The sequence below is a fragment of the Choloepus didactylus genome, chromosome 9, assembly GCF_015220235.1.
Source record: "Choloepus didactylus isolate mChoDid1 chromosome 9, mChoDid1.pri, whole genome shotgun sequence".
Classification (NCBI taxonomy): domain Eukaryota; kingdom Metazoa; phylum Chordata; class Mammalia; order Pilosa; family Megalonychidae; genus Choloepus; species Choloepus didactylus.
In genome coordinates this window covers 94,751,945-94,764,431 of record NC_051315.1, presented here as the reverse complement: position 1 = coordinate 94,764,431, position 12,487 = coordinate 94,751,945, and the positions used below count along the sequence as shown (strand labels likewise).

Here is a 12,487-nt window from a genome sequence, read left to right as displayed (position 1 = left end):
ACAAGAGAGCTGCCTACTGCTCAAAATGGGGCACAAACTTGCTGCTGGGCACTTGAGATGTGATTTTAATGTTTTATTAGCATTACTGAAAAAGTAAGGAGTAGAAACACTATAGTAAAAATAAAAAAGATAAAAGCATTCAACTGAAAGACCCATTTCCCAAATCTGTATCCTCTTACTTTTTGGAAAACCATGCCTACTGAATGTAGTTTGAGGTAAAACTGGTACTCATTAAAACTCTCTGTGTTTATATGGGGATATATATATACATATTCCCTCAGTACTTACTATTTTGATCAATCTTAACCCCAAATATATGCTACAAATCTCACAGAACAACTTAGTGAATGAGCTACAGTTAAGTAACTTTCAAGCACATAGAGTAACTCAGATGAACTAAGAAGCCTGATTAATAGAACTTAGATGAGAATCTACTTTAAAAATTAAAAAAAGACTACTATCAGCATATCAATCAATTAACATTGGTACTTCCCAGACAAAAAAAACTGATAAGACTCCCTTCTTAGTAAGGAGATAAACAAGTAGCTATAAACTTTAGGGCAGAGATGGTGGGAGATAAGGCTGGAAATGTTGCTGCGTGGTAGACAATTTGGAATGTCAGGTTGAGGAACTTGAACCACAGCAAGTTTCTGAGCAGGCCAGTTACTTGGTAAGAGCTATCACTGACACAGATGAGGAGCAGCAGAGTTCTAAACTGCTTGGGAGCAGGGAGAAACTAAATAAAGACCGGCCACCTATCACAATAGTTCACAGGGGGTTTTGAAACTTAGCTAAACAGGAGCAAGTGGAGATAAGAGGAGATAGATGTAAGAGTTTTTACTTTTAATTTTACTTTTTTTTTTTTTTACTTAAAAAACCCCCAGGAATTTCTGAAGTTCTATATGATGTCTAAAGAGAATAATTTATTTCCTTAAATATTTTTTTTCTTAAGAATTTAACCGTATTTTTCCATGATATCTTACATAAATGATTGATAGGTCCAGTGAATGGAAAGGTTGCTAAGCAAAGGAAAATGTCCCTTTTATGTATCAATCTATTGCAATTTCAAAACAAAACAAACAAATAAGGAATGTTTGTTTCCTTGAATAGGAAATAGTTCTGGGTTTTGCCATCTTCCTTTCTAATTAAGTAGAGAGGGAAGATCTCTAGGATTGGGAAGTTTAACTGGTTAGGGACTTGGTGGGGATAGGGAAGTACTGGGCAAGAGAAGGATAGTTCTTTTCAGATCACATATATATTTAATGAACAATCTCCTCACTATATTTTCACCATCCACCATTTAGGGGCATCTTTTTGTTGTCACTGTTCTTTTTAAAGCTGCTCTTGATTCTCATTTTTATAGGGCAGGGACAGGGCAACCCAAAATGTCCTACTACAATACTATATGCAATAAGTTAGTCTTATAAGGCACTCATTTAAAAAGATCAAATTGACATTCTGTCTGACTTACCCAGAGAAGACTCTATTCTTGAAGCATTTCTACTGAGATAAACAGGTGTTTTGGGAAAAAAATTTTAACATACAACGTAGTAAGACAGGATATATCAAAACCGTTCTATTTTTAAAAACTGTAAAGGCAGTCTTCTCCATCAGCTGAACATTTCCTGAGATTTTTCACTACTTTGAGGGATGATCACGACCTTGCCAACCCAGAACCTTGAAGTTAATCTTTACCTCTCCTATGCTCATGTAGTTAATGGTTTACTACATTCCACTGATTTTCTCTTTAATCCTGACCCAATCTGCTTCCTCTTCCCCACCTTCACTGACTCAACCTTAGTCTAGGCTTTCCTTAGGTCTCGCTACTGCCATACCAGTCTCCTAACTGGTCCCCATGTGTCTATACTTAAATCCCTTCTTCCCAATCCTTTCTTTATAGTACCAAGTCACCTGGCTTTGAAACCCCCTTGCTTAAATTCTTCCACTGAATTCCAGAATGAATTCAAACTCTTAGCACAGCATGCTAGCCCTTCTGTGATATGGTCACATCTGGGTTTCTTTTGGTCATCTCTCTGCATCCTTCCATGTAGCATCAGAAACGCTACTCTTACCAACATCCTGTCATGCCCCTGAAAAATCTCCATCCTCGTAGGCCTCCAGAGCTTTGTGGGTGCTGCAATTTTTAGAGGGCCACTGTGCACCACTTAACTAATTCCTATTTGTGTTTTTAAGACAATCAGAAGTTACCTCAAAAAGTGAAATTGCCTCTGACAATAAAACTGGATTAAGTAGACTTGACATTTACTCCCATAATGCCCTGAGATTCCACTCTTTCACAACACTTATAATCTGTACTGGAATTTCTCCGAATCTACTGTGAGAAACTTCAAGGCAGAGCTGTGTACTTCATCTCCTAGTTCAGTGTTTTCCATATATTAGGTGCTAAAAAAACTAATTTGATGCCCTCTGAAAAAGGGATTTACTGGCCACAGTGAAACTGCATTTTATTTACAATTTCCTTCATACCCCCAGTCCAATCACTCCCCTTTCTAGTAAATCTTGATTGATAGTCCAAGCTTCTTCAAATTGCTACTATCAAGGTCCTCCCTTCCTCAGAAACTTTGGTCTCCCTACTGTTCATGATAGCGAATCCAAACACCTGGGTTTGACTTTTGAAAGTTTTACAATCACCTCTGATCTCCTTGTTCTGCCTTATTATCAGTCCATGTTTTCTAGTCACTTCAAATGTTCTCCTTTCACTTTCCCTATTGAAATCTCAACCATCCTTTCAAGATCCTACTCAATTCTCTTTTCCTCAGCTGCAGTGTTTCTTGGCTATTCAAACTCATATGTGTATATAGATTACCTCTCACTTGGGTACTTATGTGTCTTCTTGTTTGGCTGTAACCATTTACTGGGGAGGCCTTGTCTCCTCTACACAGTGGCTTTAGCTCCTATAGGACAGGAACCATATGATACTTTTGGACATCTCTCAGTACAGCAATAAGGATTCAATTTTTAAAAAGTGAATAATATTACATTAATGCCAACAATATGAAAAGTTGCCAAAACACAGACTTTGGTTTTTAATTTGAAAAACACTAGAGAATAAAGAGGAAGATTAATTACCAGCATAAATTAGTTTTTTGCAGAGAAGGTTGTAAACTGGGAAGATGGATTGGACAGGTGAAGATGTAAATGAAAATAATTTTACTGGTGGTACCACAGTAAGTTGTTATTAAAAGGTTCAGAAGGTCATTATTATAAAATTTCCCCAGGTCATCACATTTCCTTTAAGGAAATTTAGTTATAATTTTGAATACTGCATAGTAGGTTCTGTAGAGAGTTGTAATTGCACCCTGTAACATTATGTTAGATTGTAAGATTGGTCATGTGAGAAAGGAAAAAGGCACCCCAGATCTAGTATCCCTAAAATAAATATTACTAAAAGTGCCAAGAGAGCCTATGAGAATAGGCCACATATTTCTCCCCAGCAAAAATTCCCTTGGCATCTAGGTAAGAGTGGCATAGGAGCCTTATTGTTTCATGTCTATTCCTTGCTACTCTACCTAATCCATAAAAAATAGTTTTGAGTTTCTCTTGCACAACTAGAACCTCAAAACTGTAGTTCACAGCAAAATGAAACAAAGATTTATTCTGTATAAAGAGAAAGATGACTTAGTAGAAAAAGCAAGGGTATTAAACTCAGGTTAGAATCTCATCACTTGCCAGTTCTGTGACTTTGGGCAAAGTATTTAACTTCTCTACTTATAAAATGGGGGCATTATATGTACTTTGTAGGACTGTTGTGAGAATCATCGACAATGTATGTAGGTAACAACACAGTGCCTGGCATACAGTAGGTGGTCGGGAAGTATCAAGTATTATTCTAACTCGAGTTGATTTTTTAAAAATGTGCCATACAGAGTTATGAAAATCATTTTAGGTAGAACATTTATTATTCTAGTGCAAAATACCTAAAATGTCATACTAGCAATCATAATTTGTGGTGGCCTCATAAAATAAAAAAATACAATTACTATTGTCATTAATATGATCTTTAATAAATGGAATAATGCACCATTTTACAGCAAGCCTTTTTTTAAACCTAAAGGACTGTCTTAAAATCTCCTTCTCCAATGTCTCTGTATCAATACAATCTTTTTATTTAGGTTTTTATATATATCAAAGCATTTACTTAATTACAATTATTCATAGAAAATTCTTTAGTGGCTTAATGTCACCTTTTATAGTGGCATCCATAGATAATACAAAAAAAGTGATTTGCTTTATTTCATACTCACACTGATCCATCAAACACAACTTGTACAGCATAGCAAGGTCTTAAACAGCTTATACAAAAGCAAAACAACTGAAAGTCATTATTCATAAATTTATATGATATTCTATCTGTACTGTAAGAACAAAACACACTAACAAAAGATACCCGTTAACAAGGAAGAGGGTTCTGAAGAACTGCCAATTTTTTAGCCTTTCATTTTCCAGAAAAGTATCCTCAGAAATGAATGCTTTGTAGCTTATGTTTCTCCTGTCCATTCCGAAAAGCATGGCAGCTACACACCTCCATGTTTCAGCTACCACAATACCCTAAGAGTTAGTGTATTTTACAATTATCCATGTAGCTTCTTTGAAAAATGATCAACAGAAAAATAAGGACGATTCCAGCGTATATAAACACTTACACAATATAATCTCTATGGAAACAAAATGACAAGGTATACAAAAACTGTTTAAATAAATAAATGTGTGCCAAAAAAGAAAGCCACCAAAGCCAAGCAATTCAATGTCAAACAGGGACCTTTCAAACGCATCTTTTAACAATTTAGTTTTCTTAGTGTTAAAACTTCTCTAAAAATATGTTTTCCTTACATACTTTAGAGGATTGGTAATAAGGTGGAGAGCCTGAGACAAAAAAAACTTGTTACAAACAACTTTAGGGCTAGGATTTAAAGTACACAGTATACCAGTTTGAAGCTTGAATTTGTTGGATTAAAAGAAAAATTCTGTTTGGAACTGACATTGTGATAAAAACCTGGGTTACCATACATTACCTTCTCAAAATCATCCAAATTATGACTAAGGCTTTAATCTTATTAGTTCACTTTTAGGAGAAAATATTATAATCTTAAATTACCTCATGACAAAATCCCATCTCAGAGAAACAACTTTATTCAGTTTTCTCATTTAAAAAAATGAAATAAAATGAAACAATTTGCCCCATCATTTAACTTTCAAAGGACAGAAATGGTTTGAAGAAAGTGCTTCAACTATAATGCCTAAATCTGCTACAACATGTAGCCAATTAGTTGAGTCATTCTCTCTAGTCACTATTCATAGAACTGGGCAAGTTTTTATAATTAATGAAATCTGCTGTTATATCTATGTAAATTGTATTAATCATAAGATGAAACATTAAATGAACTGTGCAAGAAATACTTTCAATATTCAACTGGATCCAATTGCTTGTTTGCTACCAATTGAACTTTTTCAGTGTGCAAAGGGATGAAAACGGCCCTGAGTTTTTAAGTAATATTATGTCTATATAGTGAGTCTAAATCAGAAATTGTTTCTGAAATCTAAAAGTACAAATAAAGTGGGAAAACCCCCCACATGCTGCCTTTTAAAATGTTGGGGAAAAAAATCAAGTTGTAATTTAAAATACAGTAATTTGTTTGAAATCTCACTCATATACTGGACTCACTAATGATGTGATTTAGTTGCAAAGATACCTTCTCTTATACCCAGATTTTAAAACCTGGGTTTCAAATTAAGTTTTAAAAATGAATGCTAATGTTCACAACATTTAACAGTAACACCACGAACATTACAGTAATAATGGGATTGGAATTTTCAAGATACAATTGACTTATTTTGGGCATAATTTTAATATATAGCATACTTTTTTTTCTGAAGTATTTACTTACAAATGTATCTGCCATGAGATAAATTCCTATTTTTTTAAATATACAGCACACTTTTTTTCTGAAGTATTTACTTTCTAATGTACCTGCCATGAGACAAATTTCTAGTTTCTCCTTTATATGCACAGACAATTTTAACCAGTCACCTAAAATGTGAGAAAGTTTTTATAGTCCAGTCTATGTTGCAAATACAATTATAAGTATTTCAAAAGTGGTCTACAAAAATGTTCATAGATAATACCTGATTACTGTATGGTTTGCTTTTGAAAGGTAATCTTGCATTTAGTGTTTGATAAAAATATTTGATGCAAAGACATATGTAAAACACTGTTGTGGCTCAATCATGTTAAGCTTGCTGCAATATAGTTCAATAACAAATGTTTAATGGCAAAATAATGATTTACAATTCCATATGCAAGGCTTTTTAGTTATAACGAATGAGAATATAAAATCATAAAACTCCACAATAGAAAATGTTGGATAACACAAACAAAACTTAAATTAAGTGCTGATTTTGCTGATAGTCTGATGGTTGTATCCACTGCCAAATGGTAGCATCTTAATTCTCAATTCTATTGAACAATTAAATTATTACTTAACTAGAGCAATGTATTTGAATATAACATAAAATATAACTTTACGTGTTCTTAAATATAAATAAAAGTTATTCAAATACGATTGGGGAGAAAAAGCTAAAGGAACTAAAGCAATTTTGTCTGAAGACTTAGATATTGAGAAGCCAAAAGCATACTGAAGAATAGCAATGTTAAGAAGGATGACCAGCTGCTCTCTTCTTTTCCTACTGGATATGAGAAATGGATTAAAAATGAAGCAGGAGGGAGGCAGGACAGATCTGAGGACACAGATTGCAAGTCAGATAACCAAGGGATAGAATAAGTAAGGCTTAACCAAAAGGTGATTTAAGGAAAGCAATGGCTAGGTGCACCAGAGAGCCCTGCAATTTCCTCTTTTCTTTTATGTTAATTTAGAAACTGCAGAAAAGCCTTTTGATAACAGCTTTTGTGTAACTAGCTCAAACAGTGATTTGTCAGATTTATTTAAATAAGGAGTCTATTTAGGAGGCGATCTTGCAAGGTAGTTTTGGTAGTTTGCATAGTTCACAATCTAAAGGTAAAATGCAATTTTACATGAAGAGTGAACTGCCAGTAGAGGGCATGAATATTCAGAAACAACGCAGCCTGTAAAAGACTACTGGAGTATATGTGGGGTGCTATACAATTTCAATGACTGATGTCTAGATTATCAACTAACATGTATACAGATTCTAACTTTGTTAGTTGGGAAGATAAAAGTAATATATAAAGCAATATGTGAATAATTATTTAATAAACTGCATATAACTGATAGCAAGTTCAACATACATTTATAAAAGACTATAAAGAAATATAACACAATCTCAAATTCTATGAGCAAACTACCACCAATGAGTATTTGTGTCCATAAATAAGAAAAATAGAACAAAAAGTTTATTGAAAATTTTTTTTCTATTTTAAATGACTCTCGAGAGAGGTTTAGAGACTGGAAACTTCAGTAAATAGCTGCAACCTACTGGTATTCCATTTGGCTCTAAAAACAAAATGTGAAAACATTTTAAATGAAAATACTTGCCAAATTTTACGATATTGACTTAAGTGTTCCTTCCTCTCACCTCTCAATTATTTTCACATTCAAAACTAACGTACAATTTTTGGAACAAGTGTATACAGGTAAGGAGGTATACTAAAATGCTTTTAAAAAGGACATTATCCTTGTATCCTTCATAAGTCCTACTCAATTAGTTCTTTGAGTCAGAAAGTTTTCTGAAGTCACTAAAAGCAAATAATTTTCCAGATGGAGTCAAATCATATATGAGACTGAAAGTTCGTGTTAAGCCTATTCCTCCAAATCTAGCATAGAATAAATTTAGGGAAAAGTCTTAATTCCCATAACCTACCTTTACATTTCCCTTAAAAATTACTTTACTTTTAGTTCTGCAATATAACAATGTTAGGAGCAAAGAGAAGTGAAATGATTTTAAGACTCATGATGGCAGATCTGGGATTGAATTTTATCTTTAATTAGTAATTGTTTCTCCAGCAATAATCAGCACAGACACGCCTATACTTCTTACGTTTGCCTAACTTCTAAAATCATTAAGGAATCTGATTTGGCTTATATACAAACCACAATTGTGCTGGCATTAACGACTGAATTTCTTACAAAATGTCAGCACACTGTATATCCTGTCATAAAGTGTGTAGGCATGTAGGGTGTGCATGAAAGAGGTGTGGAGAGGCAGACCCACGTTAAAATACTAGCTTTGTCTATTACTAGATAAGGACCTTGGGCAAATTACTTAGCTGCTATTAACTACAGATTCCTCATCTGCAAAGTGAGAATATTAACTATAATCCTAATGTTGTTGCTGTGAATAAAATGGTTACTAAGTATTATTTCTCTTCTGTGCCTTCCCATAATTTTCTACAATGATAACAGTGTCTTTTTCCACTGTATTTTAAACAGGGAAAAAAGTTTTAGGAATTATAATTAAATCATTTTCAGCTAAACACAATTCAAATCAAGTTCTTTCAATGACTTAATTCTTGTATACAATTAAGTTTTAGTTAAGGGAACTAATATTAGATTTTTGTGACCTATTAATATCCAGAGAAATTAAGTTTAATATTTTTTAGTTGATTGGCCTTTTGTTTAAAAGGATCCAAACACTTTCCTTCTGCAAAATTTTGTGATAGTATTTAAATATCAGCTTTAAGAAACATTAATTAGACGAAAAAGTTAGCAAGTAAATGATTTAAGAGTCAAAGTGACTTTTGCTTGCTTGTATATTAGAGTCTAAAAGTACATCAGCTTTATGTACAATTTAATTTAAAATTTATTAAAATTATCTGTATTTTTTTTTACTTTCCTAGTTTTTCAAAAGCATACTAAAAAAGAAACTGAAGAAAGGAAATTAATTGTTTTAAGCATGCTTGTATGAAATGGGAAACTATAAGGAGTTTTTTTTTACTCTAGCATATTAATTTTTGAAAGCATTTTATTATTAAGCATTAAAGAATGCTGGAACACTTACAAGCAATTGGCAAAATATACAGCATAGCAGAACATAAGATAACTTTTCTTCTGGCATGAAAAGATCATTTGGATTTCATATGGTCATTTTCCCTCAATGCTTCAAATTGGAGAAGAAATATAATTTATTTTGACTCAAAGATGTCCTACATGTGTTTCAAATAGAATATCCTGAACTGCAGCTGAAAGACATATTTAAAGACAAGAGTACTAAGTGAAAATTTATAGGGAAAGATATAAATAATCTGCCATATAGATAAAACAATAACAACTATATGAAAAAAGTTATATGCAGGATAAAAATGTGTTAAGGGTCTGAATCAAGAGAAGGACCAATAAAACATAAAAGATGGAAATCCTGGGCACCAGTAAGATAATCTTGATTCTAATTCAAAACTGCGTTCAGCAATTTAGCTGAATAAATGGTAAGTGTTGTCACATCTAACTCTTAAGATCACAGCAAAGAGCAAACAAGAGAAGACTTATATGCAAGTAAGTCATATGTATTTGGACACCAAATTGGAAATTTTAGGATATCTTCAGCTATGATGAAGAGAGGGGAATATGAATGAGAAAATATGGTTCAGGAGATAAAAACCTAAACCTAGAATTTAGGAATTTGTGTTTCCTCTCAGAGAAATCTCCCAGTCGAAAGTTAATTAAATAACATTTATTTAAAATACTCTGAGAAGCTGAAAAAAAAAGTGACAATATCACTGGTTGCAAACTGATAAAAATAATTTGTGCTTATAAGAAAAGCATCCCTTATTTCAAAGAAAGTGCTTCATTGTAGAAAACATGTAGAAGTTGTTTTAGAGAAGATTAGTAGTAGTGAAAGAAGCAGGGAAGATTTTAAAAACAGTATGATTTGAAGGACACATATCAATAAAAGGCATTATCTAATTTAATGTATATAATTAGTGCTGATCATGTCTTGAAGCTTCTGTGAAAGCTAGCAAAAGGAGAAATTATGAAAATAGCACTAGCAAAGAAACACATAATTTTGAAGAGCGGTAAGTCTTAGTTTGCTCTAAACAGGTAGGTTTGGCAGAAATCCTTCCTTCCATAGGGATTTGGCATGCCATTTGAATGATTTTTCCACACAGTGTTTTAGGTCATGGGAAGAATAATCATCTTCATGTAAAGTCACCAGGTTTTATTTGGGAATAAGAAAGAAAAGGTACTATAGGTTCAAAACTATGAATTACTTTTGAAGTTATTTTAAACAGGAAATGTAATTTTATTTGAGTCAAAGATGGTCCATACAGAGAATGAAGGCTATAAACACTATATTTCTTACCCATCTACCCACTTAAAAATTCCATAAGGATAGCTCTTCAAGGTTTCTGATAAAAGTGTACTTAACTAGATGAATATGGAACATACATATAAAATTAAAATAAAATTTAAAAAGGCTAATATTTGATTTCCTTTATTTTGTTCTATGCTCTCATATGAACTTCCAAAACCAGAACCAAAGATGTTTATTAAAATACTAGGAAGGAAACATTTAGGACTTGAAGGTTGAAAGAAATAGCATTTTAAATTAGGTTTTGGTGGTTCCTTCTTTAGAGCCCTTTGAGACAATGTTTCTGCATTCTTCATGATAAGGAGAAAGAAAATAAATCAGGTAGCAGTTTTTGCCTGTGCAAAATTCACTGTCACAGAACTGAGCTACCAAAAGTATGGAGGGTGGGCAGGAAGAATAATGTTCATATTATGGAAGAATCTGTGCCCTATTAGGAAGAGAGCTTATAAGAACGCTTATTTGTAGCCTATAGACTATTGCACATTAAAACAAACACGAGAGAGAGAAGAATGTCCAACAGATACTATGTTAAGGAACGTATCAACATATAGACTAGCTTGTGCCCAGAAATAAAATATGGATACCAGACACCACTGCAGACAAACCTGACTTAATTTCCTTCTGTTTTAATGACATTTAGAAACTGGTCCAAATTGATTATCAGCAATACACTGTTTGCTTTTTTACTTAAGAAAATATTTTGAGACCACTTTTGATAAACACACATATAATTCTGTGGTCATAACAGAGAAATATAACTTTAGTGAGACTAAACAAAAGTGCAAAACTTAAAAACAAAATTTAAAAAGATGGAAGCATAAGCTAAAATTTTCTGCATAGCTGAAATCTATTTAAAGCAAGTCCTTGTTGCAGGGGTAGGAGTGGGTGCTAACAGGAGGATAAAGCAGTTTTTTTTTAAGTGTCTTCTGTGTGTTAAATGATGCAAAAAATAATCTCACTCCTTAAGCTTGAAAACATTTCACAGACAGTTCATTCCTATATCTTTAGACACCATGGTTGTGGCAGTGCCTCCTTCTGCAAGGTAAACAGCGGTGCTGGATTTGGAATGAACTGCCTTGTCACTGCCATTGTTGTTGACCTCACAGTCCAGTGGTTCAGTAGAGATGACCCAGGTGGAGGGGCGCCATCGCTTAAGAGAATAAGGAGTTTTCACACGTTTCTTGATCTTTTCACCTGATCCTGATTTTCCATCTTGTGTTACCTCACCTACTGAAAATAAAAGTACAGAAAAATGAACCATATATATAAAGAAGTAAAGGGTTAGGGTTATAACTCAAGAAGAGTTTAAAAAAATAATGTCTCCAGGAGATACTGAAGGACATTTCTTGAAATTCTTGATGCCAGGCAATATATTTTAGGCAAAGCCTAACCAACTTATTTTTTGAGACTCTTTAAGCTAAATGCTTTTGTAACTGATTGAATTATTCCATAGGGCAGAGAAGAAAACAATATAGAAAAAACACAAAAAGCAAAAACAGAGGAAAAGTTCTCATCTATATTCTTAACTCCTTTTGTTATTGATAGAGGCCCTAACTTGGCAAAAAGCATTTAGTCATTCCACTTCATGCTCAAAAAGGATCAACCTTTAAAGGCACAGGCAAAGAGTATTTTTCAGAGGAAAGGAAGAAATATTAGAGTATAAATTTTCTAATAATTCCTTCTCCCCATATCTGATAAGGTGTTTTACTGATACAGAGCCCTGCATTAAATGTGTCAACTGGTCTATAAAACAAGCCATTCAAGCAAGGAGCTAGATTCTACCGATATTTTTTGAGAATTGCAGCCTGCCTCCGATCCATTCTGTAGCCCTTTAAGAACCATAAAACATGACTTTTTTTTCCCACGAGCCCTTTCAGTCTAAAGGAGAAACCATTTTGTATAATGATGACTGTTAACAGATTTTGGTGAACTCTACTGTCTTGTGTTGTAATCAAAAGGGCCAGAATCCAAGTATTAATTTGTTTAAGATGCCATGGAGCCCACAGCACAATGCTATAAGCATGTGAGAGTCTCAACACATAACTCTTGCAAAAGATGACACTACAAAACTGAGACCAACTTTATAGTTTCTGCTGACTTTTCTGAATTTTCTCTGGACTTTTTAAGATTTATCAACATTAGTCTGATAAAATCTAAATGTAGCTATAATAGATTTTAATGCAAC

At 33.3% G+C, this 12,487-nt stretch overlaps 1 protein-coding gene across 2 annotated transcripts in view; it reads right to left on the bottom strand.

The window, feature by feature from the left end:
- Positions 1–4,001: 4,001 nt before the first annotated feature.
- BMPR2 (bone morphogenetic protein receptor type 2) overlaps positions 4,002–12,487 on the bottom strand; it is a 265,898-nt gene continuing 257,412 nt past the window's right edge. For both annotated transcript variants that reach the window (XM_037848856.1, XM_037848857.1), the window contains one exon: positions 4,002–11,532. In XM_037848856.1, coding sequence (XP_037704784.1) covers positions 11,282–11,532 — 251 coding nt within the window. In that variant the 3' untranslated portion in view covers positions 4,002–11,281. The remainder of the gene's footprint in view (positions 11,533–12,487) is intronic.